Source organism: Microcebus murinus, chromosome 2, assembly GCF_040939455.1.
Source record: "Microcebus murinus isolate Inina chromosome 2, M.murinus_Inina_mat1.0, whole genome shotgun sequence".
Taxonomy (NCBI): Eukaryota; Metazoa; Chordata; class Mammalia; order Primates; family Cheirogaleidae; genus Microcebus; species Microcebus murinus.
In genome coordinates this window covers 14,835,498-14,860,029 of record NC_134105.1, presented here as the reverse complement: position 1 = coordinate 14,860,029, position 24,532 = coordinate 14,835,498, and the positions used below count along the sequence as shown (strand labels likewise).

General features: G+C 62.2%; 2 protein-coding genes across 2 annotated transcripts in view; both read right to left on the bottom strand.

Moving 5' to 3' along the window:
- Positions 1-20,091, bottom strand: part of EPHA8 (EPH receptor A8) — a 33,075-nt gene extending 12,984 nt beyond the window's left edge. The window contains exons 1-4 of the mRNA XM_012768676.3: positions 19,998-20,091; positions 14,685-14,749; positions 8,542-9,205; positions 1,260-1,415 (exon numbers count right to left, since the gene is read on the bottom strand). Coding sequence (XP_012624130.2) covers positions 1,260-1,415; positions 8,542-9,205; positions 14,685-14,749; positions 19,998-20,091 — 979 coding nt within the window. The remainder of the gene's footprint in view (positions 1-1,259; positions 1,416-8,541; positions 9,206-14,684; positions 14,750-19,997) is intronic.
- The window catches only part of C1QA (complement C1q A chain), a 383,888-nt gene that overhangs the window by 43,758 nt on the left and 315,598 nt on the right, over positions 1-24,532 (bottom strand). The gene's annotated exons all lie outside the window — the stretch shown is intronic.

Genomic DNA, 24,532 nt, shown 5'->3' with positions numbered 1-24,532 from the left:
ACCTAGGCCGGGCCAGCCTTGCCCGAGCAGCCCTGCTGTCACCATGTCACCTGGCTGCCCTTGCTGCAGGTGCCACATGGGGAAAATGCACAGGTCTGGGCAGAGCAGAGGAGGGTGGGGGGCACACGTGTGTGCGTGTGAGTGTGTGCATGGCAGGCGCATGCATGTGGGTGTGGATCCACCTGGATGTCCCACCTGCCATGCGCAGGGAGCCCAGGGCTCGGGGGTGATGGGTGAGTGGGAGGGGAGAGGGGTCCAGGCAGGGCAGACTCCGGGGCAAAGTCAGGACAGTCTGAAGTGCCCCTCACCCCCGCAAGAGCCCGGGGCGGGCAGGCGGCTGGGCCGGGCGGCCGGGCTGTGAGCGGCCCTCCAGGGCAGGGAGGAGGGAGCGCAGGCGCTGCGTCAGCAGAACCCGAGCAGTCACGCAGCCCTGCAGGCGCGGGCGCCAGAACGCCTCCGTGCGCCCTCAGGGACGCGGGGCACAGGCACGCACAGCCACGCCCAGCCGGGCACACGCTTCCTTGCTGGGCCAGGCGTGCCGTGCACACACACACGCGCTGAGGTCACAAGGCACGCTCCTTCAAGCTTCGCAGTGTGTTTGCGTCCCCTGCGGGCACCCGGATACTCACACATAGCCCTAAGGACCCTTTACATATGTGAGCACACGTGTGCATCTCCCGCCCTCACGCAGGCCTGCAGACACGGTGCAGATGTCCTCCGCAGGAGCAGCTGCAGACACGACACGCTGCCACACAGCCGCTGCCGCACCCCAGGGCACACGCAGAGCCAGACACACACCTCCGTGTACAAGCACGCCATGCACATGCAAGGCAGCTGCGCCATGCAGCAGCTCCGACCAGCCCATGGGTGACGGCAGTGGGGCGCCACTGTGACCCCATGCTCACCCTCAGGTCGGCACCCCAGCCTGCCCACCCAGCCCCAGGACACGGCTTCACAGCCAGGTCTGAAGAGGACCGAGGCCCCGGAACGGGGAAGGGCATGAGCCCGGCTCCATTCCTCCAGAGCAGAGAGGAGAAGCCAGGGACAGATGGCAGGTGACACCTGACAGGGGCTAGGAGCCCAGAGAGGTCAAGGCCACCCTTGAGGGGCCAGAGTCACCCTCCCAGCCCCAGACAGGCCCCTGGGCTGGAGTGCCACCCGCCCCTGCCCCACAAACAGAGAACTGGCTCCCTGGGACCCCGAGCACGGGGTCCTGGCCCAGACTAGGGCTCGCGGTGTGGGGGCTGGGGGGTACTCACGGGTGCAGGCTGAGGACGGGGGGTCCAGGGCTGCGCGGTAGTAGCTGAGGTCACAGCGGCAGGCCTGGGCGGCAGGGGCTGCAGAGTGGCTGTGGGGAGGGCAGCGGGCACAGAGCTGGTCCCCAGGGGCTGACTTGTAGAAGCCCAGCTCGCAGGCTGTGGAGGAGAAGGCGGCCGCAGGTGAGCTGGCCAGGCCACCCTGGCAGGCCTCGGGGACAGCTCTTACTCTGACCCAGAGCTTCCTGGCGGAGCCCCCAGAGGGACAGGGGTGCAGACCTCCAGCAGCGCCCAGGGCGGCCTTCACGTGCAGATGGAGGGATGGAAGCACAGAGGGCCTGTGACTGACACAGGGTTGCACAGCAAGGCAGGGCAGAGCTGAGGGTGGGACCCTGACACCGAGTCCCCGCCCCAAAGTCGGCCTCAGCCCTGAGCTTCTCCAAATCCCCTGGGCCCCTCCTAAGGGCCTCTTCCCAGGCCCTGTCTCCAGCCTCCGTGGAGGTGCTGTCCTGTCCATTATGGGACACCAGTCCTTAGCTGAGACCCCAGCCTTAGGGGCTGGGGGCCAAAGGAGGGTGTGACTTGGGAGGACAGGGAATGGGGTGGCGGGAATGTGACCGGAAAAGAGGCACACGTGGCAGGACCCGGGGCTCCCACACGTGCGCAGACTTGAAAATACAGATTCCTGCCCCCACAGACGTCCCATTTAGAGGAGCCACTCTGGGGCCCAGGACTCTGTGTCCCTCACCTGGATGACTGCAGCCCGGCCTGCCTGCCCCGGCCGCCTGTGGGACCATTCACCCGGGCAACCGCGCCTCCCGGGTGCTGGCTCTGGGCCAGGTCTGTCCTGCGCCCCGGAGGCAGCTGTGACGGGGGCCACAGTCTCGGCCCCCAAGGGGCTGCCGGGTCAGAGAGGAAGACACAGCAAACAAGCCGAGAGCATTTTCTAGAAGGGAAATGGGGGACGAGGCAGCGGAGGGGTAAGCGGCAGGGGAGCCCCTCCCCCGGGGAGAGGATGGCGTGTGAGTGGTGGCCGGGAGGAGTCCACTGTGCAGGGCGAGGGAACAGTCTAGGTTGGGGGGATCTCTAAACTTCGAGTCTCATTCAGTCACTGCCTGTTCAACTCCCTCACTGGCCCCCCAGGGCTTAACCAGTAAAGCCTGGCGCTGAAACCCCTCCCTGCCGGACCAGCTCCACCTGCAGCGCCTTTAGTGCCACCTCCCCCATCGTGAGGCCACACTAAAGCCCTGGCACCCACCACACCCAGCGGCTGTTTCCCACCTCAGGGCCTTTGCACGTGCTGCAACTTCTTCCTGGGATGCCTTTTCTCCTTCGTCTGCCTATCAAGCTCTTGTTTTAGGGTTCATTTATACTGATCCTTTGATGAAACTTTCCTAGGCCTCTACACACATGCACACACACACGCGCACACACAGACACACACACAGAAACGACCCTTCCCTTCCCTGTTTCCGCAGTCCCTGCGTGCTCTCACCACCTACAACACTCCGGCTGTGCTCCTGTTTCTGTGTCTGACTCTCCTCCTAGCCCGCGGTCGCTGTGGGCAGACCCTTGTGAGGACAGGACGGGCTGCCCTGTTCATCTCAGGCCGGGCGCCTGGCGCAGGGCTGGCCCAGGACGGGAGCTGCTTGCGCCGGCGGGGGTTTCGCACTGAGTCGCCCCCACCCGTATCTGCTCTGGGCAGACAGAGACTCCAGAGGTTCGGGTGAGCCAAATGCCACCCAGCCAGGCAGCTGCTCCCGTGGGGCCGGCGTCCCTTGGGACAGGGACCAGCAGGGAGCTCACTGGGATTCTGTCTCCACTTAATCCCGTTCTGAAAGCTCCGTGCTTGAGAGCAGCTTCATTTGGAAAGACGTCACGTCATTTCATCTTCGGATGTTGATCGTATCTCTTTATTATAACAGCTAAAACCAGGTTAATTTGTAAAATTTTACGAACTTCAGAGGAAACCTGGAATCGAGAGAAATGCTAATGCCCTTAAGTGGCTTTGCAGACTCAGGGGCTGCGGGGCTTGCAAGCTGCGGGGCTGGGGAAACAGGCCCCGGGGTCGGGGCATCCTCTCCCCTCGGAGCAACCCCGGGAGGGCACAGGCCTGGCTGGGGGCTGGGAGCTCAGAGTCGTGGGGGCTCCCAGTTGACACCCTGTGATCTCGCCTCCTCTTCCCAGAAGCACCCTGGGAGGCTCAGTCCTGGGGCACAGCCCGGGGCACAGGCTTCTCCTGGCCCGGGAGCCGGTGGAGACGGCACCAGCAGGAGGGGCTTTGCGGGGAGGCAGCAGGTATTTGTTGAACCTGTTGTCGGGCTGAATGACAGGAATTCTCCCTGCAATTACCGGATGCACGTCTTAGTGTCGCCTGTATCCCTTCCCCTGACATTCGCTGAGCTTCTACTATGGACCCAAGAGAAATACGGGCTGGCCCTGCTCACAAGGATCTTTCAGAGCAACGAGGGACAGGCACATTGGTCATCTTGGTGTGACGCGTGGCCGGAAGGAAGCACAGCACGGTGGCTGCCTCCGCCAGTCCCTGGCCCTTTGCAGAGTTCCTCTAGTCCTTGCCAGGTACGAGCAGAGACTCCGGGGCAGGCTGCTTGGGTTCTCGTTCTTGCCTGACCCCTTTTCCTGGGCTAAGTGACATTGGGCACCTTGCTGGAACTCAGTCTCCTCATCTGTGAAGTGGGGAGAATAATAGTACCCACCTCAGAGGGCTGGAGTGAGGACTGCACGAGTGAATTCGTGGAAACTCATGCCAGGAAGGTGCCCGGCACTCGGTATGACAACTGGGTGTCACTGGCATGAATAGAACTGTTTGAAAAAAGAGGAAAGGAGGCTCAGGGAGCTTGAGTGCCCTGCCCCAGGTTCCCAGCTGACCGGGGACACGAAGCCGGGTGGGGGAGCGTTGGGAGCCGTGGCCTGCCCCCCGCTCCTGCCCCCCGGCCTCTCAGCACCGTCCCGGGGCTCGGGGGTGGCCTCGCCGCTCTGTCGCTCAGCAGCCGGCAGTCCTCACGCACTGGGCTAATATCCATATGGCTATAACGTGTCAAGGCCAGATTAATCCACGCAATGAAAATAAAATAATCTTTAATAAGAATACTAATCACCAGGCCTCAGGGAGCCCGGAGACCTGGAGGCTGGGCCGGGAATTAATGGCCGAGACAGATGGAGCTGCTCTGGGCGGGGGCCCGGCCCTGCCCGGCGACCCGGGGGGCTTCCGGAGTCTGCCTGTGCCGGGTGTCGGGCCGTGGGCCAGGAGGGCCCCTGCCCCAGCCGAGGGCACCTTGCCCAGGCCGCCTGTCAAGCCGGCAGCTGCCTGCGGCCCCGGCCACCTCTCTGCTCTCCCCTGCAAAGAGCTTGAGATTTGACAAATAAGGTGTCCGCCGGTGGACGGCCAGAGGAAATTAATTCTAAATCAGATTTTAAACACAGTCAGGAAGGCAAAAGAGCTCGTCGTTCATGCTCCCCCTCTGAAATGAGACTCTGATATTTATAGAAAGATGATTAGGGCCATGGAGGGTGATTTATATTCTGCGTCCAGGTGACAGGAAGGACGGCAACCAGGACTTCAGGCTCTGGGCTGCGTCTCCATTGGGTGATGCTCTGAGAGGTCCCTCCCCTTTCTGGAGTCCGGGAGGGGAAGGAGGTAGAGCCCGGTGTGGGGGAAGGCCAGTGGGTCAGGAGCTGTGTAGCGTGGGAAGCTTTCTAGTTGAAGGATTGGGAGACCTGAGATTCCATCAAACACCCCTTGCTGTGTGTCCTTGGGTCAGTCACTTCACCTCTCTGGGCCTCCCTTTCCCCATTGGGAAGCCGGACTAGCTCCACATGGCTCTGACATTTTCCCATGGGTCTCTGGGACCCGAGTGCAATCTTAGCAAGGCCTCTGCAGAGCCGTGTGACCGGGGAGGTCCCTTCCCCTCCAGGACTGCTCTGTCTTCCCCTGTGAAATCGAGTGCTGGCCCCAGCTTCTGAGGGGAGCTCTGAGGGAGAAACTAAGACAACGGGAACCCCGAGGCAGGCAGGGTGCCGTCGGTGGGGGCCTGGCCCCTGCCGCAGTCCTCAGGCTCTGGACCCCTTTGCCTATCACTAGAAGGAAGGGGCCCAGGGCTGGGCACGCTGTTCCAGCCCTTCCTCTGCTCAACAGGGAACAGGAGGTCCCCAAACTGGGCAGGGCCCCCCCGGCAGGGCCCCCCCTCAGGCGGGCTCCTACAGACCCGCTCAGGTTGGGCAGGGGTGGCCGCAGGTAGGAGAGGACGTCCAAGTAGCCCCGGACAGGCACCACTGTGCTCCCAGCTCCTGCGTGGCCCCAGGCCACCCCCGAGGAGGTGACGGGGCTCCAAGGAGGACGGGGCTTCTCACAGGGAGGGTAAGGGGGACGCGGGCAGGCTCCCACTGGGACCCGTGCTGCCCTTCCCAAACGAGGTTACACAGGCAGTGACAGAAGCCCACCAGCAAGGCTGAGAAGCGTCTTTCCTGGTGGGACATAAAACCGCACTCCGTTCCCAGATCTCACTGCCTGCACTGCCTGCAGTGTACTGTGAATTAATATTTTTTATAAAACCTGTAATTATCTTGCAACTGGCATAATTATGTTGCATTATGATTTAAATGTAAAATTCAAAATATGCCGCAATTCCCTAACCCCGCTTTGGCACTTCTTTATTATTTTTTATTAATGTGCCGGCAGTCCCAGGAAATGGGGCTGGCCTTGGCCACTGCCAGCCCCGGGAGGTCCTGCTGCTCAGGCCCTGCGGTTTCCGCCAAGGGCCCTGCCCTGGGCATGCTGTGGAACCGTGGGCAAGACGCGTCCCTCTCTGGGCTCCGCCGCCCACCCCTGCCAGACAAGAAGACTGGAGCGTGACCCGAGACCCCCAAGCGAGGCCTTGACCCCAAAGTCAGGCGGGCAAGTCTGCGTCCTACAGGCACATGTGTCTCGGCACACACAGGACAAACGCCTGGCTCATGTGTGCTCAGTGGCTGAATCCAGAGTTGGGGACAGAGGTGGCTCTGAGTGGCCGTGCACTGGCTGGAGGCCCGATTGTCACGGCCTATGCGGTACCAGTTACTAACCGTCTGAATGTCACCCTAGGGGGAGGGAAGTGGGGCTTTAAAGAGGGTATCATGGACAGAGGAAGCGGCTCAGGGCTTTGGAGTCAGGTAACCCGGGACCATATCCCTACTCTGCTACTTAAGATGAGGGGCCTCAGTTTTTCCCACCTGTAAAATGGGGCTATAATACCTCGCTTAGAGGACTGTCATAAGGATGGGAAACTGCGTGAACTCCCTGAAGGCGGGGACTCCAGGCGCCTCTATCTCTGGTGCCCAAGATGCAGAAGATGCTCAACAGAACGAACACTACATAATGTGTAAGAAGCACTTACGAAAGTGCCTGGCACATGGCAAACACTTGGAAATTGTCACTAAGGTGCTTTGTTACCCCCATCAGAAGGAGGGGATGTTGGGAGCAGCTCTGGAAGGGAAAGCAGCCTGGGGGGGGGGGGGTTGGGCGGGGCTAAAAGCCTGCACCTGGCTCGGAGCAACACAGACCCGCCTTCGGGCCCCAGCTCCACCGCTCACCAGCTGTGAGACCTTAGCAGTTGACACGATCTTGTGTGCCTCAGTGTCCCCATCTGTAAAATGGAATTGTAATAGCTGCTGCCTTGCTACAATGAGCAACAAATGAGCAGGTGGGTAAGGGGCACCCCCTGCAAGCTGTGAAAGTAATAGGGGGGTTGCTGTCATTCTCTATTGGAAAGCCAGGAAGAATAGGGATGCCTGTGCCAGGAGCCACGAGAGGCTGGGGCCTGGGAGTCTGGCAAACCAGGCTACTGAGGCAGAACAAAGCCAGAAACAAGCAAATGTCTCAGGTGTTCTGGGGTTGGGTGCAGGACAGGCGAGGACTCGTAGCAGTTGGGGTGTAAAGAAAGATTTCTTAGGAAGACCAGAGAGCCTCGGGGAAGGGCTGGGAAGGGCCCGGGGGCTGGAGGGAAGGTCCTGGTCCCAGAGGTCTCTGGGCAAGACAGCTCCTCTGCTGGACGGGTCAGCTCTGTAACTACCTTCGTGTCACCTGAGACTGCCAGCCCACGCCCTGCTCAGTCCCGTTAGCACTGAGGGGTCCCTCCTGCCCGCAGGGGGCAGGGGTGGGTGCTGAGGGCTGAAGGGCCACTCGCTGCGGGCCCAGGCCTTGCATGGCAGCAGCAAAGGGCTGGGAGGACATTCCCAGCAGCTGACAGGGCCCCGTCCCAGCTTCACTGAGCGTGTCTGGGGACAGGCCCTGGTCTCTCTGATCCCTGCTAGGAACGACCTCTCCCCTTCTCCTCAGCCCTGGGGAACCAGCAGTCTCAGCAGCACGTGTCACTGTGCCCTGGGTGGCTGAGCTGCCATGTGTGCAGCTGCTGGGGAGACCAAGGAAGGGCAGAGAGGAACCAGGCTGGGACCAGCGGCAGCTGCGGCATCTGCTGTCTGTCCACACGCGCTCTCCCAGGGTGCCCTGTGCTCGGGATGCCTGCTGCACGCGCCCGGGTGGGGTCTACCGCACACATACACACACACGCACATGCACACGCACACACGTGCCCGCACACCACCTGAGGCCTGGCTCACTCTCTGATGTGGGAACCCAGAAGCACACCCTTGGGTACAGGTGCCACCCTAGGTCATGCCCCAGGGGCTCTCTGCTGTCTCTTCCCACAGGTCCCTGGACAAGGTCCCCCCGACACGGGCAGCCTGGTTCCCCGGCCCAGGGGCAGACCAGCCTAGACCCTGCCCCCTGGGCGCTCCTGCCCGCACACCTTCCCAGCACCCCTCGCCAGACCTTTCTCCCAGGGCCCTGGATCCACACCTCTACCCTACAGGCCAGAAACTTAGCAGTTTTGAACAGCGACTGTGGAGTCAGACTTCTGGGTCCACATCATAGCTCTGCCACTTCCTAGCTGTGTGACCTTGGGCAAGTTGCTTTGCCTCTCTGTGCCTCAGTCTCCCCATCTATAAGACCAGGATAATAACAGTCCTGATCACGTAGGGCAGGGGTGGCGATGACGTGAGCTAACACATGCAAGGCGCTTAAAGCAATGCCCGGCCTGAGCTACCCTCCCTGCCCCTCCCCCTGCCCCCTCCCCCGCCCTCCCCCGACACTTGGGCACACAGGTGGCCGAGTGTCTGCTGACCCAGGAGCACTGAGGCTCACCCGTCCTCCCAGGTGCTGTGTGCACCACCTGTGCTCTCTGCCCCCCCTTCCCCGCTCCAGCGGCCCTGCCCAGCCGAGGGCGCTCACCCACACAGGCATCCCGCCGCTCCTCGTAGCCGGCGCTGCACACGCACTTGCCGATGGGCACCAGCCACTCGCCCTCCGCGCTGCAGTACATCTTGGGCGTGTCCCGCTCCTCCGAGTGCCGCACGCACTGGCCCCGCACCTCCACCAGCGAGGACGAGTCGGCCCCCGTCACCGCCTCCGAGAAGGCGGCCAGATTGCGCACCATGGCGGGGCACTTCTTGTAGTAGATGCGCAGAGAGAGGATGGCGAGGCAGGCGCCGATGTCCTGGAAGGCCAGGTAGAAGCCGCGCTTGCTCAGGGGCCCCACGCCGCGCACCTCGGTGTTGAGCTTGAGCCGCCGCACCCCCAGGTCGGCGCCGGTGAAGCTCTCGTCCGCCGCTATGGTGTCGATTTTGAGGAACTGGCTCTCCTGAGTGCTGGCGCCCAGGTCGCGGTCCGACTCCAGGTAGTAGAGGTTGAAGGTCTCCTTGCAGGTGCCCAGCACGCCCGGCATGCTGTTGCAGTCGCGCAGGGTGAACTTGATCTCGGCGTAGACGCGCCGGGCGCCGTCGCGGGGCACCCAGCTGGTGCGCAGCCAGTTGTTCTGGTAGGGGCTCATGACGTTGCACACCTGGTAGGTGTGGATGGGCCGGAAGGACTCGTCCACCTCGTTGATGGAGTCCCACTGCGGCAGAGAGAACACAGCCCCTGAAGCACCTGCCCCCCTTTTGCCAGCGGCCCTGCCGCCGGCCACGGGCACCGTGTGCGGAGTCCCGGGAGGAGGGAGCTGACCTTCTGGTAGATTGTCACAGCTGCCACATGCCGGGCGCCCTGCAGACGGATCGCACAGAAGGCCACGGTCCTTCTGGGGAAGGGCCATTTGGTGACTTTTGACAGATGAGGAAACAGAGGCTCAGACACGGGGACCGTATGTCTGAGGTGACGTGCCTAGCTAGCGGGTGGTGGGGCTGCACTGGGACTCGGGCCCGTCTGGGGCCCAGACTCTGACCTCGTCTCTGTACAGCTACTCCGGTCGTCCCTAGAGTGTGGGGACTTGCTTGGGGAAGTCAGCGAGTCCAGTTTCCTTATCAGCTGCAGAGGGAGCCTTCCAACATGTCTCTCCCCCCACATCCTCCAGCAGCCCCTCCTGTTGAGTGACTGCCTGGTGGAGAGACTCCCCCTGCCTGCCACCCAACGCTGGGACACCGTGGGCCGGCCTGGGCTCTACCGGGGGGAGTGGCAGGGACGTTGAGTGTGACGGCTTCTGTACAGGCTGCTGGCTGGCGTCGGTGACTCAGAAATAAACCAGACAGGCTCAGCAGAGTGAAAAGACAGTCCGTGAAATGGGAGAAAGTATTTGCAAGCCGCACTTCTGATGAGGGATTACTATCTGGGATATATAAAGAATTCCCACAACTCAAAAACAACAAAGAGCAAAACAGTCCAATTAAAAAATAGGCAAAGGACCTGAATAGACATTTCTCCAAAGAAGATGTGCAGATGGCCAACTAGCTCATGAAAAGACGCTCAACATCACTCATCGTCAGGCAAACACAAATCCCAACCACACTGAAATGCCACTTCACACCCATTAGGATGGCTACTATTAAAAAAAAAAAAAGCAGAAAAACTAACACGCGCAGGCGAGGACGCGGAGAAACTGCAGTCCTTGTGTGGATGCAAAATGGTGCAGCCGCTGTGAGAAGCAGCACGGCGGTCCCTCCCACCGTGAACGTGGAGCCACCATGGGGTCCAGCAATCCCACGTCTAGGTATGGCTGGACCCGAAACGGTCGAAAGCAAGGTCTCAAGGAGAAATCGGCACACACGCGCTCACAGCAGCATGACGCACAGCAGCTGAATCGGGGAAGCCACCCCGGTGTCCCTTGATGGAGGAAGGGACAGGCAACACGTCGCACGCGCACACGATGGAATGTCATTCCGCCCTAACAAGGAAGGAAGTCCCGACTCGCGCCTCGACACAGGTGAACCTTGAGGACACTATGCTCAGTGAAACGGCCCAGGCCCGAAGGGACAGTGCCGTATGATTCTACCTGTAAGAGGAGCTTGGAGGAGTCAGATTCTGAGAGACAGAAAGCAGAGTGGTGTTAGCGTCTCAGTTTTGCAAGATGAGAAGAGTCCTGGAGCTGCCCAGTGGGGACGGCCACACGGCAGTGTGAACGCACTTAAAGCCGCTGCACCGCACGCTTGAAAAGGGTTAAGCTGGTAACGTTCAATGTTATGTGTGTGTTTTACCAGCATAAAAAAAGAAAGAGAGATTCCAGAAATGCCCCCTGCCCTCGAGTGCCCCCAGGCACAGGCCAGGTGGTGGGGGCCGCTGCGCCACAGGGAGCAGGAGTCCAGGTGGGCGCAGCCTCCCAGGCCCCTCCCCGGTCCCCCCGGAGGTGACATGTGCACGCTCACCGCTGGCCCGGCCCTGGGCTGAGGCAGGAACCTCTGGCAGGGGAGGGGACTGTGGGGCTGAGTTCAGCGACTCCTGAGGGCTCCGAGGAGGATGGGGGTGGGCAGGGGGGTGAGGAGGGCAGAGGAGGGGTTGGGCTCCCTGTCCTGGCTCCAGGGCACATGCAACGCCTTGACCGTCATCCCTATTGCTTAAAAGGGCACAGGGGCTGATGCCCACACCTCATGATGCTCCGAGAGCCCGCGGGGTGGCAGCTTACGGCCGGAGCGTTAGCGTGGGCGCCATGGGCGTCTCAAGTCTTTCCCTGCCTGCTCGAGCCCCGCCACCTGGCCTCGTCTGGACCTCAGTGCCCGCACCTGTAAACGGGGTTCAGACAGGCCCCACCGCAGCCAGGCTCGAGAGGCTGCAAGAGGAAATGCCCGCAAAGTGCCCCGCTCAGCCCGGCCCGGGAGAGCACTTGACGAACGGGACTAGCACGGGCTGGCCTGGCAGGTCTCGCAGCCCGCTCTGCCCGCCTCCCTCGGCCAAGGGAGAGATGTCCTGCCTCCTACGGGGCCACAGGGAGTGCCGACCTCACCTGAAAGAGTTTGTGCTTCCTGATCCCCCACCCAAGCAGAACCCCTGCCCCACGCTGCAGCCAGAGCCAGCGCCGCAGCACATCTGGGGCTGAAGTCATCGTCACAATTAATGGAGCACCAAAGAGCCAGCCAGCTGTTCCCTGTCTGCTCCCTGCCAGGGGCCCGGATAAATTAATCAGCTCGATCTGAGTCCGCTCCAGCTGCCCCACCGATGCCAATGGCCTGGCCTGGCCCTGCCAGCGCTGGGAGCTGCCGCAGATGCCCAGAGTGGCGCAGGCTCCGGAGGCCTGCAGCAAGGGCAGGATCCGTTCTCTGCCCGGGGCGCCCCTACCCGGCGCTGAGTCTCCAGCCCCAGGAATGGACACACTGCTCCCCTACCTCTGTCCTCTTCCTGGGTCACCAGCTGTGCAGCCTCGGGGATGTCACGTCCCCTCTCTGAGCCTTGGGCTTCTCATCTGTAAAGTGGGTAGCTAACGCCTGCCCTTCTGTCTGTTCCCAGGGGTGGTGAGGCCCAAGTGACACTGTGGAAACGAACAACGTGCCCTCTTCACGAAGGCAGAGTCCTGCAGTAGACAGCGACTGGCCAGGGGACCAGGGAGGCGGAGCAGAGCGGGCGTGGCCTGGAGAAGGGCAGGGTTCTGGGCCAGCCTCCCCCGCCTTAGTAGAGTTGTTGGCCTCTCAGAGAGCCCAGGTTCTCACTGGCAAAATGCCCTGTCCACGGGCCACCCCGCTGATGGCAGCTGCGCGGCGAGGGCTCGACGATCACCCCATGTGGTGCTCGCGGAGGTGGAGCCCAGCGGAGTGGCCGCCTGCGTCACCCTGGCTACCGGACGCAGAGTGCCAGCCCTTCAGGACCCAGCACTGCGTCCTTCAACCGAGTGACACATCTGATGCTGGGGACAGCTCTGGCTGGTCCCTGTCCCCAGGCTATTGAATAGAGGAGTAGATAGAACCTCAAGGACGTCTCCAGAGGGTTCCCGCCCAGCTGGACAGGCTGACTGCCTGGAAAACTTCCTGAGCAGGAGATGCCCAGGCCCTGCCCCAGACCTCCTGGGCGTGGGAATCTGCATGTTCACCTGCCAGCCCGGCCCGGGGTTCAAGGTCCAGAGAGTGTGAGAACCAGGCACTTCACCCCAGCCTTCTTTCCTGTCTGGGCAAACCAGCCACCAGGCCCATGAGGACGGGGGTGGTCCCTCGCCCAGCAGACGGTGCAGGGCTGCCTCCCGCCCTCACAATGAGGTCACGGAGTAGGCCTCACCGCCCGCATTCCTAAGGTGGCCTGAGGGACACAATGCGGGCTCCAGGCCCAGAGACCTGGGTTCGAGTCTCAGCTTGCCATCACCTAGAACCTGTCTGAACCTCAGTTTCCTCATCTGTGAAATGGGGTGGCTGGACCCACCTTGCAGGATTGCTTGTGAGGATTAAATGAGATAATGTCCGTGAATCGTTAAGAGCTACGTGAATATCAGTTGTCATTATTTGCTGTAACTCTCAAATAAACTGAGATAACGCTGAGCTATGCTGTACAGCGCCCTGCAAACAAAAGAACCCAGATCACCAGTGTGACCAGTGTGGCCATCCAAAACACAAGTCCAGCCACGCTCCTCAAAACCCCAATGACTCCTTGTTACCCTAACTACCAAGTCTGAGGCTCTGAGTGGGACAGAGCCACCCCAGAGCCAACCTGGGGCCAGGTGTGCCCTCGTTGCTGGGGCTCCAGGACGTGCCCACTCAGCCAACGGCTGAGCCTCGCGCCTCACCTCCTCACGGTCGGCCTCCGCCACAGGCCGGGCCGCCTCATTCCTCAAAGCCCTTGCACACTCACACTGGCGACAGCCACACTGGTTCACGGAGGGGGAGAATGGGGCCCGGGGAGGTTAAGGGACACCCCGAGGGCCCGACCTCCAGCCCCAGGCAGGGCTGACCCGCCCGGGATGCAGCGCTGGCCAGCAGGTGGGGCTCCCTCCTGGCTCTCGGGCCTGTCCCAGCTCCCTGAGCCCAGTGCAGGAGGGCTGGTGACAGCAGGCTCAGCTCACTGCTGCCTGGTGACAAGAGCCCCAGAGAGAGGAGCGGGGCTCCCGCCACAGGCCACAAACGGCCCAGATGAAATCCCTACCCGAAGTCAAGAAAGTCTCTGTGAAGTTTAACTCTTGGTGTCTCCAGAATCATCGTTACTAACATTACTGTCCCTGTCCCCAGAGCCATGGAAGCTGAAAGTGCTCGTGAAAGAAGTGGGGTGTGCTCTCGTGTGTGTGAGCACGCTGGCGGGGGACATTTACGTGGCGTGACAACCACGTGAGATAACACACACTAGCAACGACGGTAACGACGGTCACAAAAGCCCACGCTTATCAAGCGCCCACCGCGTGCCAGGCATGATGCCAAGCCTGTGTGTCATCTCCCCTCACCCTTGCCACAAGCCTGAGAAGGCCATCACCCACTCATACCTTTACCTTTCTGCAGACAGGGCAACTGAGGCTTGGGAAGGTGACGTGGTGACCCAGGGCCACCCAGCTCACCGTCAGCAGGCCCGGGGCTCACTTTGGCTCTGCTGCCCCACCCCGTAGGATTCAGTCCCCAGTGGGGACTGGGCAGTGTGGCCCTGGCGCTGGGGCCCACCCCTCAGGAGGGCGGGGGCATCACCTATGAGCACGCGACCCACGGGGACCTGGTGGGCTGAGCCCAGAGTCACCATGAAGACGGGCCCGGGGCTTGGCCACAGCGGGGCCTGGCAGTGCCACCCAGGTGGTCCTGACAATGAAGAGAGAGACCAGCAGTGGCTCCAGGGCTCAGAGCAGTCCCGGTGAGGGCAGGACAGCGGGAGGAGGGGACCAATCCCGAAGGCAGGATGACGGCCAGGCTTTCCTCGGTGCCACTGTGTCCCTGGCTACCCTGGGCCTGGTCTCCGCACATCGTGAAGCTGTAGGCCCTGGGCACAGACATGAGCACCCCCAGATCTGGGGCCTGAGACCTGAAGAATCGGGAGCCCAGGGCCAGGGCTGGTCTGTAAACGGCTCGGGGATCAGCAGCTCTGCCTCTGACTTCTGTGTGTCCCTGGCTAAGCTCCTTTGCCCCTCTGGGCCTCTGCTTCCTTTTGCTCTACCTGAGTCACACCCTCTCTCCACTCACAGGGGCATGGCACCGTCCCCACTGCCCGTCACTCACCCCGTGAGCCGGATACGTGAGCCAGCCCCAGTCTCCGTGGATGGTCGACGTGTCCAGCAAATTCACTGTAAAACGGAGACGAGAGGACGTCAGGCCCCGGTGACTCCTCCCCAGGGCAGCCCGGCCCAGGCGCGCCAGGCCGCTCTCAGCCCCTAACACACAGCGCCGAGCCTTTGCCCACACGGTCCCTCTGCCTGGACCCCTTTCCCGCTGCCCCACCCTTGAAGGCCAAGCTCAAGGTCTCTGTCTCCCCGAAGCCTTGCTCGCCATCTTGGCCAGGAAGCGTCTTCTCAACTCCCGGAACGCAAGTCCCCATGTGGCAGAATTCCTTGGTCGGTGGCGCAGTGGGGCAGTTAAGAGGGGGCTCGGGCGTCTGGCAGGCCTGGCTCAGGACCCAGCTCTGCCACTCACGAGCTGTGTGGCCCCCGGCAAGTCCCTGCACCACCCTGAGCTTCGGCTTCCTCCTCTGTGACATGGGGGGAGACGGTGGCTCCTGCCTCGCAGGGCTTCTGTGAGGGGGACCCGACCCTTGTTTCACGGAGGGGACGCGATGGCACTGAGACGTCCATGCTGGAAGTCACACCTCCTGCCTGAGGCCCGGCCCCCGCTGTATGGTCATTGGTGTCCCCAGGTGTGGCCTGGCACCTCACAGGCCCTCTGCACATCGGGCTGTTGGGCTTGAGAGGGGCCAGCGTTGCCCCTTAGGGAGCACCTGCTGTGCGCCGGTCTCTGCAAGGGGGGCTTTAGATGCCTCATCTGGGACCCCCACGATGGCCCTGAGAAGTAGTCACTGTCACCTCCATTGCACAGATGGGAGGGCTGAGCCGCGGAGCAGCCCAGGCGTTTGCCCGGAGCCCCGCGGGTGCAGCTGCTGGGGCTGCGTCCAGAGCGTCGGCCACGGCACCAGCGACAACACTGCCACCCGCACGCACGGCCGAGCGACAGAACCTCCGAGCAGTCCCCAGGTGGGAGGGAGCACTGGTCCACAAGGCAGGTCTGTTCTAAGGTAGACCCTGCACAAGGGACCCTGTACAGTCTCAGCATCACGGGAGAGGAAAGAGCCCGCCTGGGCTCGTGTCTCCACACTGCTCCTTCACTTCTTTGACCCTAAGGGTGGGGTGAGGGTTAAGAAGCCTGGAGCCAATGCCTGGCGCAGAGCCCGTCCTTGCCAACGCCACTTCCCTCTCTCCAAGTCCCGTCCAGTCCCCGAGGCCACCCCTCACTGACCGGACGTTAAACTGTTTAGAAACGGGGGGTCTGATCCGAGCTGTCTCTCACTGCTGTGTGCCCTTATCTAAGTCCCTTCACCTGTCTGGGCCCGGCTTCCCTTCGATCCAGCTGGGGACAGCTGTATGAGAGGGCTCGGGCTCCAGGGTCCCTTTCGCTCTCTCTCCCGTGAACCTCCTCCCCCAGCCGACAACGGGCTTCCAGCCGCCCCATCAGAGGGCTGGGGCAGGGCACAGAGGGTTAAAGCCGGCCCTCCTGGAACTTTCCCGCAGGGAGGCTGGGTGTCCTTCTGCCTGAGCCCTGCAGAGCTCACAGTCTGCCCCTCCACGCTGGAGACAAGTGTCCTCAGGAAACGCTGGAGTGAGGATGCTCTTATTTGCTGATTTCCTCTGCCTCTCACCCTCCCGGCCCACCGTCAGGGACCCCGAGGAGGCCAGCTGGAGAGGGGCTGGCAGAGCAGGGAGGGGGCCTCTGCGTTCCTCCCGGGGTCCCCAGGGGCCATGTGGGATCATGGGATGGAGCAAATGTCCGCAGAGGATCCCCCTCCCTGAGCCGGCCCCACGCCAGGGGCACAGGCAGAGAAGAAGGCTTCCCGCCTCCCTCCCTCCTCCCTCTCAGCAATGGAGAGAAAACTGGGTCAGGCAGCTCTCTCCTCCTGCTGGCTGGTGGGAGGGGGAGGGGGCCGCACTGCAGTTTCCCCCAGACCAGCCGGGCTGAGTTTGGGGACAGGGTGGGGAGAAGACCCCTATGGGCTCCCCCGCCCACTCTGCATCCCGGACACAGGTCTCGGGGCTGTGCGCCCCTTCTCACGTGGCCGGGATGCCACTCAGACCTGCCCCTACTCCAGACAACCCGAACGAACGACCACTGCTTAGAATGCTCCCCCGGACACCCTGACTTTAGGGCCCGCAGGTCCCACTTTCAGGTCCTTCCTTCCCCTGGGAAGCCCGGCCGTGCTTGTGGCTGATGCTTGGTCAGCCAGCCGGGGGCTCAGATAATCCAAAGATAAGTCAAAAGTCGATTCTATCGGATTCAGGAAGGGCTATGGGATTCCAGGGCTGTTTGTTCCAATTCCTTCCAGACCCTTCTCTCTTCCCCCACCCCTCCTGTCTCTCTCTGCCCCCACGTCCACCTTCCCTACCTCATGTCCCCTTATACGGGTGGGAACACAGAGTGTCTCTCCAGGGAGGCGCCAGGCCCGAGGGAGGTCTGATCAGGGCTGGGGAGAACCGGCACTACACCTGCCCGGCCTGGCCTGCGTCCCACGTCCCCCTGGAAATCCAGACCCCGTAGTCCCCACAGCTGGTGGTCTCCCGCCTGCTGCACCGCGGGGCTGGGAAGCCGGTCCCCTCCTCTGGGCCCGTCCCCCACTTGCAAAATGGGAGGATTGGACTCATGGTCTCTTGGGACCCTTCAATGAAGCGAATCACTTAACCTCTCCGTGCCTCAGTTTCCTTATCTGACAGCCGTCCACAGGCATCCCTCCTAGGCCCGGATGCCTGGGCTGTTCTGGGGGGATCGGACGGGCCCCTCTCTGCCTCTGAGAAGCACAGATAATTCCTAAGCCGCTCCTGTTCCACTGTGGAAGGCATTATGCGATTCCTTTTTTCTCTGGCACCGTCACCTTCCCCCATTCCATTTCGCTGAGACTAATACTTAAATTGATTTACATTCCCCGAGGACGCAGCGCGTGATGGCGAGGCTGGAGAATTCGGGGTGGCCAGGGGATGTCAGGCAGGATCTGGATGACGCGGAGATCACCCCGACGTGGAGGGTATTCCACTTGAGAGGGCGGTGAGGGCCCTGGGGCCTGGCGGGGCTCGGGGCATCTCCGCAGGGCCAGGCCCTTCCCCGAGGGACCGCCATGAGGGACCTGGCGTAGGGCACTTGGCCAGGCAAAGGCACTGTCACCGCTGCTGGACCCCGGCTGGAAGAGAGCCCCTCCCTGAGTTCCAACAGTCTCCCTCTCGGGCTCTGGCTGTTCCACACCAGCCCGGGGACGGTGCTGGAAAGGATTCCTGATGTCCCCCTGGACCCAGGCCCCAGGTCTGCACCCCATGGCTGTCTGATGTGCATGGGTCATCGGTGCCCGGCTGTGGCCACCCTGCTGTGCTGATCAGACGGGTGTGGCCTCTGGCCCTTGGACAATGCCTCCCTCCACCCTGGACATGCTTCCCTCCGCCCGCCTCTTCCCCAGCTGCACCCCTCCCGGACACGTCCTCTGTCCTAGGCCCATGGGCTGTCCCCAGCACGAGAGCCTGCTCACAGTTCCCTCTGCAAGGGGCTCTGGAGGGTGCCGGCTCCTCCCCAGGGAAGAGAGATGAGGTGAGAAGTCGGGGTGCACTCCCTGGTGCCCAGGGTGGGCCTATCGGCACCCTGCCGGGCACACACACTGCCCCTGGCCCCCACGCCCCTGGGAACGCTGTCTTCTCAGGCGCAGCTCCAAAGTCTGAGGCCCCTTGTGCCCCAATCCTGCCCTCTTCCCTGTGCACCCGGCACCCCGACCCCGGTCTCTCTCCTGGTGTCCCAGGAACCTGTGCCTCATCCCCCTGCCCCCGCCGCTTGTCTGCCTGAGCCTCGCCTCTCAGCCCCTCTGCAACGCCCCTGCTCCCTTCTGGGACCCGACTAGCATTTTATCTGTGTCTGTGGGCGTTTGTTTGCGCACACGCATTTCCGTGGGCATGAATGCAAGTGAGAGGCTCCCCGTATACATGTGGTGTGAGGTGTGTGCACGCACGGATGCTTCACGCACATGCATCTGTGCCTGTGTGTACATGTGTGCTGTGCACATGTGTGCTGGCTGCATTTCTACATACATGCCTGCGGTGCTACCTGGGGGGCGGGGCACTGTCCGTGCATGTGAGTCTGCACAGGCCTGGGCGTACACGCGTGAGTCCCAGTGTGTGTGCGTGCACCTGTGGGTGGGTGGCATCTCGCTGAGCTGCGTGTGAGGGGCGGATCTGTGCTCTCTCTGAGTGTGGAGGAGCGACACAGGCTCCGGTCCTCACACCCCACGGTCATCCTGTTGGGGGACAACCCTGCTTGGACCCCAGACGTCAGCCCGGGAGCCAGCACAGAGCGCTGGGTCTCGATTCTCCAGCCAGCGCTCTGGGAGCGGCGGGGGTCTGGGGCACCGGCTGGGGTGTGGGACGCAGTACCAGGGTGGCATCCCGGGCTGGCCCTGGAGTGGCCGGTGAGCACAGGCGGGGGTGAGTGTGGAGACGGGAGGCCCTGGGTGCTCCCGCTCAGCTCTCCTGACCCCCCCCTGCCCCACCACCCAAAAGTCACCTCCCAGACGCTTTTGGTCCCAACCACTCAGTCCACGCCCCTACCCACCACACTCCCACCCCCCTTTCCTGGGCCCCGGGTGCCCGGCCACGCTGGCTCACCCCGACCAGCCCGCGCCCAGGCCCTGCCTGCCTCAGTCTCTCTGAACCCTGAGCCCTCCTCACCCGCCCTTTCTCCCGAGGCCACTCCTCCTGCCCCCAAGCCGCCTCTCCTCCAGCTGGTACCCCCGCTGTCCCGTCACCCCAGTGGTCAGCCTCTGCCCTCGGCCACTCCTCTGCCCACTCTTATCCCTGCCCCTCCTGCCTGTCCCCTCCCAGCCGGTCCTGGCTTCTGTCTCAGCCCCTCGCCCCAATGCCATCCTACCCCCTTTTCCTTCAGCACTCTGAACCTGCCCCCCACTGTGTGTCCCTGTCCCCAGTGCCTGCCACACTGTCCTGTCCTCTGTTCCCGTCCCCTGCCTACCTTGCTGTCCCCTCTCTCCTCCCTGCCTCTTCTCTCATCTCGGTCCAGTCCTGTCTCCTCCCCAGTGTCCGCCCCTCAGTCTGCTCCTGTCCCCCGCTCCTCTGTCCTTTCCCTCTGTCCCCTAGTCCCCTGTGCCTCTGTCCCTCTTCCTCAAGCCCTCGGGTCCCCATCTCCATCGCTCTGTCCCTTAAGCCCAGGTCTCTCCCAGGTGCCACCCTGCACCCCCAGGCCGGAGCGATCTCGCTGCTTGGAGCTCAGGGTCGCGAAAAGGAAGTTCAGCCGCTGGCAGCGCGCGCCGCGCCCCTTGGCCGCCCCCGCCCCGCCGCCGCCGCTCACCTTCGCCGCGCGCCGCGGACACGCAGGTGGCCGCCGCCGCCGCGGCCGTGACGACCCAGAGCGCGGGGGGCACGCGGCCCCGGGCGGGGGCCATGGCCGGGCCGGGCGGGCGGGGGCGCCGCGCACCCTGGGCTCGGCCACGGCGGCCCGCGCGTCGCGCGCTCCCTCGCTCTCCCGCACACCGGGCCGGCGCACTCCCCGGCGCACACGCCGGCACACAGCGCACACGCGGGCACCCGCGCCCGCCGCCGCCGCCGCCGCCCCGGGCGGAGGCCGGCCCGTCACGGCGCCGAGCCAATCAGCACCGAGGCGGGGGGGACACCGAGCCCGCACCGCGGACACCCGGTCCGCGGACACCGCCGCACGTGCGCACGCTCACACTCGTGCCCGCTAGTGCCCTCGGGGGCGGCGCCCCCCGCGCCCCGCGGCCCCCACGTGGACTCGCAGCCATGGCACCCAGAGCCAGGTGGGACGCCCCCGCGACACCCGGACAGGGACTCACCCGGGGATTCCCCAGGTGGACACACTCGGGCCAGGCATGCACGGGTGCGCTCACTCTTACATGCATGACCCTCGGACACGGAGTGCCTAGCGTGGGGACACATGTGCTTGCACACACACCGGTTCAGGGACTGAGGCTCAAACAACTCAGAGGCACTTTTAGGTAAAAAAAGAAAACCAAAATGAACTCCCCCCACACACCCCTAGAAAGAAAAACTGGGCACAAAGCCAGCCAGAGTTTAGCCAGCCTTAGATTGCAGTGCTGGTGAGTGCGGGCTCAGCGATCAGAGACTAGGATGTGAATCCTGGCTGGGTGACTTTGGGCAAGTTTCTTAACCTCTCTGAGTCCCAACTTCCATGTCTGTAAAACAGGGATAACAGTACCAGTGTCCTAGGGTGGTTGTGCGAATTAAATGCAAGCGTGGAGCACGCAGCCAGGCACACGCTGCTGGGTGAGGGCGATTACCATTCCCCACTCTCCCCGCCCGGTCCCCTCCCCAGGAGTAGGAGTCTCACTCCTACTGAGATGGCTGAGGGCTGGGGGAAGAGGGCGGGGATGCAGGCTGCCTCCTGGGGCCCGCCCTGCCACCCTCAAGTCCCATGGCACCTGGTGGGCCAAGCAGTCAGTCGCAGAAGCAAATAAGAGACCTGCAGCCTCCTGGGGGTGGCCCTCAAGTGCGGGTGCCCACGGGCAAGTCCCTGACTTTGCCTCCAGCTTCTGCCCAGCACAGACCATGGTTCAGCTCCCTCTGCCTCACTGCCAGCTCCTGTGGTCACCGGAGGAAGACTTGGACCCATGGCCGGAGGTTATATAGGGTGACAAAGGCCATCTGGGGAGTGCGTGCCATGAGTCAGACCCTGCTCGAGGTGCTTTATAAACCTGCTCCGGTTTACGCCTCGCAGCCCTGTAGGGGAGGTGCAGATAAGGAAACTGGTGCTCAGAAAGGCCATGCTTCTCCTTAGATCCCACAGTCGGTTAAATGCTGGAGAGGTGCTCAGATCCAGACCTATTTGATGCCAAAGCCCACTTCTTTCCTCTGCATCTTTATTTCTTACAGAAAGAAGGAGACAGCTCCATTTAGGACCTCTTTCTGACAGCTCCGACGGACTGCCTCACAAATGTAGTGAGCCTCCTGTTACCAGAGGCATTCAAGCAGATACTAGTTAGAGATTGTGCAGGGATGCTGTGAAGGGACCCGGGTTGGGGAGGTACAACGAGCAGATTGGCCTAGACCCACAGTGGCAGATTCAAATGCCTGCACACAGAAGGCAGGCACCTCACAGAAACTGTTAGGAGAGCGTGCCCGGCTCCAGCCAACCTCGCCAGTGGAGACGTGCGTGAGCCCACTTGTCTGCGTTTTCAAGAGAATTTGCATATCTGGAATTTTTATGTGGCATCTCCTGGTTTTTAAAGTTGGCAGTGAATGCAAACATGCTAATAACACCATTGCGTGGGCAAACCTGGGGCCACAGCCCACGGGACTCCAGACCGTTCTTCAAGGCGTATAGGATGGCCGAGCCTGTGGCTGGGCACTCACTCCTGGGGCATCTCGGGAGCAGGCAGAGGCGGGGCAGGAAACGCCGGCAGCGTGCAGGACAGGGTCACGGGCACTCAGCGGCGGCGCCTGCTCCGGCCCCAGCTCCCAGGAATATTTGTTGGCTGGGGGGAGGCCTTGCTGGGGGTGGGGGTTCTGTATCCACAGTGCACATGGAGCCAACCAAACCGGTGTGCAGGCGAGGACAGTGAAGAAAGTGGGCAGGAACCCTCCAAGGACTGGAGAGCATGCGGCGTGGTTCTCAGTCAAGAGTCTGCAGCACGCTCCAAATAAGAGACTCGTTGTCTCTTGTCACCGGACCAGATGTCCCGGTGGCAGTAGGAGCAGCATGCTTCCAGTCGTTCTCTGCCCCTGTGAGACTCCCAGGACAGCCCAGCCCAGGTGTGTCCTCTGCCCAGGTCTGTCCCTCCCAGCCCTCCCCTCTGCTGTCTTGTGCTTCAAAGGGGCAGCTTGCAGATCTGCCCATGGGAAGGAGGAGGCTCCTACAGAAACAGGCGCTGCCACGGCCCTGTGGGGAGACGGCGCCTCCCATCCTCTCCTGATGGTCAAGGGGCCAGGGGCAGCTGGGGACGGCCCAGGTGTGGGGCTGGGGGCTGGCTCCCTGCCCCAGCTCCGCCATCGGCACTGTCATTCCCTGCGCACCTGCCAGGCTGGCTTCCACATCCTGCTTCTCATTGCGTCCCTGCAGCGCAGAGCTTTTGCCCATTTTAACGGCAAGCTCAGTGAGATTCGAGAGGACTGACTGAGTGGAAGCTCTAGGGGTGCATGAGCAGAACCCCCAATGCTTGTGGTTTCTTTTGTCGCCTCTCCCCAGCTGGGTTCCAAACTCCACCCCCCGGATTGTGAACTGCTTGAGAGCAGAGTCCACGCAGGGGCCTCCTGGTGCACAGTAGGTGCTCTGCTTGCTGGACGGCTGAGCAACTGAACGAGCAGATGTGCAAGAGGCCCGCACCCCGCTGGCCAGATGTGCCCGGCGAGCCTTGCTGCAGAGCTGTTTCCGGGTTCCGGGCCAGCTGCATTTCTGGATTGCTGTTCAGGTGTGCTAGCCGCACCTGCCAGGTGCGCTTGGCCTGAACTCTGAGGGGTGAGTCTGAAAGCTCCCAGCCTTTCCTATCAGCACACTGGGACCTTGATAGATGGCAACGGGGGTGGGCGGGCAGGGCTGGGCTTGGTCCTTCCTCTCCTTCCAGCCCCTCCCTGACCATGTCGCTTCCTCCCAGGAGTGGGAAGGGAGTTTCAGGGAACATCAGGCAACCCTGGTCCATGGGGACCTCCCAGGAGTATTTCTTCTCGTTTCACCTATTCCCCCCCCCCCACATATGATCATTCCCATTCACTTCACCTTTCTGAGCCTCAGTTTCTCCAGTTATAAAAATGCAGATAATGCCACCAACTCAAAGGGCTACTGTGAAGCTTAAGTGAGTTCACAGAGGCGAACGTGCCTGGAAAGCTACCCAGAGCTCTCAGGTTGGAAGGCGCGAGGGACCTGTATTTAGGAAGGACTGGGAGCAGCTGCACGCCAGGGGTGCACTACACGGGCAGACGGGGTGTTCCGGCAGAAGATGGTGAGTACATGCATGCGGGGGGCAGGGGTTAGTGGCTGAATTGTCACCCATTCTGGAGCCACCCTGCCCACTGCCTGGACATCTGGTTGTCCCGAGCTGTCTCTCTCAGAGCAGAGCCGAGACCCCCCACCCCCATCCCGGGGCAGGCTCGGTTCATCGTGTAGGAGGACCGGAGTGGGGGTCACGGCATTCCTGACCTCTGCATATAAACCTCTCCGCCCCCCCCCCCCCCCCGGCTGGAGGAGGGAGTCGCTGGAGACCTTAGGCAGAGCCTGGATTCCTGACGGGGGCCCATGCTGCTTCCTCGTTCGGTTAGGGCCTCAGTTTCTCCATCTGTAACGTGCCCTCCCCAGCTGTCTTCCCGAGTTGCCGTGGGCGTGGAGGGAGCTTGGCGCCCACACTCCACTGGGCACTGACGTTCCCGGGTGATAAGACAGGATCTTGCCCCTGGAGTCCTCCCAGGCCGGAGGGGACACAGGTCCTCGGAGAGCACCCCCAGAAATGAGTGAGGGAGTAGCTTGTGTTCTGTGGGAGACATCAACCCAGCCCACGGGGATGTGTCCAAACTTTGCCTCTAGGGTCAGGGAAGAGGTGTCCGAAGACAGCCTTGTCAGATAGAAATATAGTGTGTGACACATCTGTCATTTAAATTTTTTTAGTATTCACATTAAAAAATAAAAACGAATTAAACGTGAGACTATTTTTGTTGGCTGACTGTTGCCTGGTGTGTCACATTGATGTATTGATCAATTCACTGATCCACACGCACATATTCGGCACCTCCTGTGGCCGGTGCCCGGTGCTGGGACAGAACGGTGGCCACGCTGACAGTCCTCGATCACACAGAGCTTCGGCCTGGCGGGAAAGCAGACAATTAAATAGGCGATTACAAGATCCCCTTCCACGCACGGGG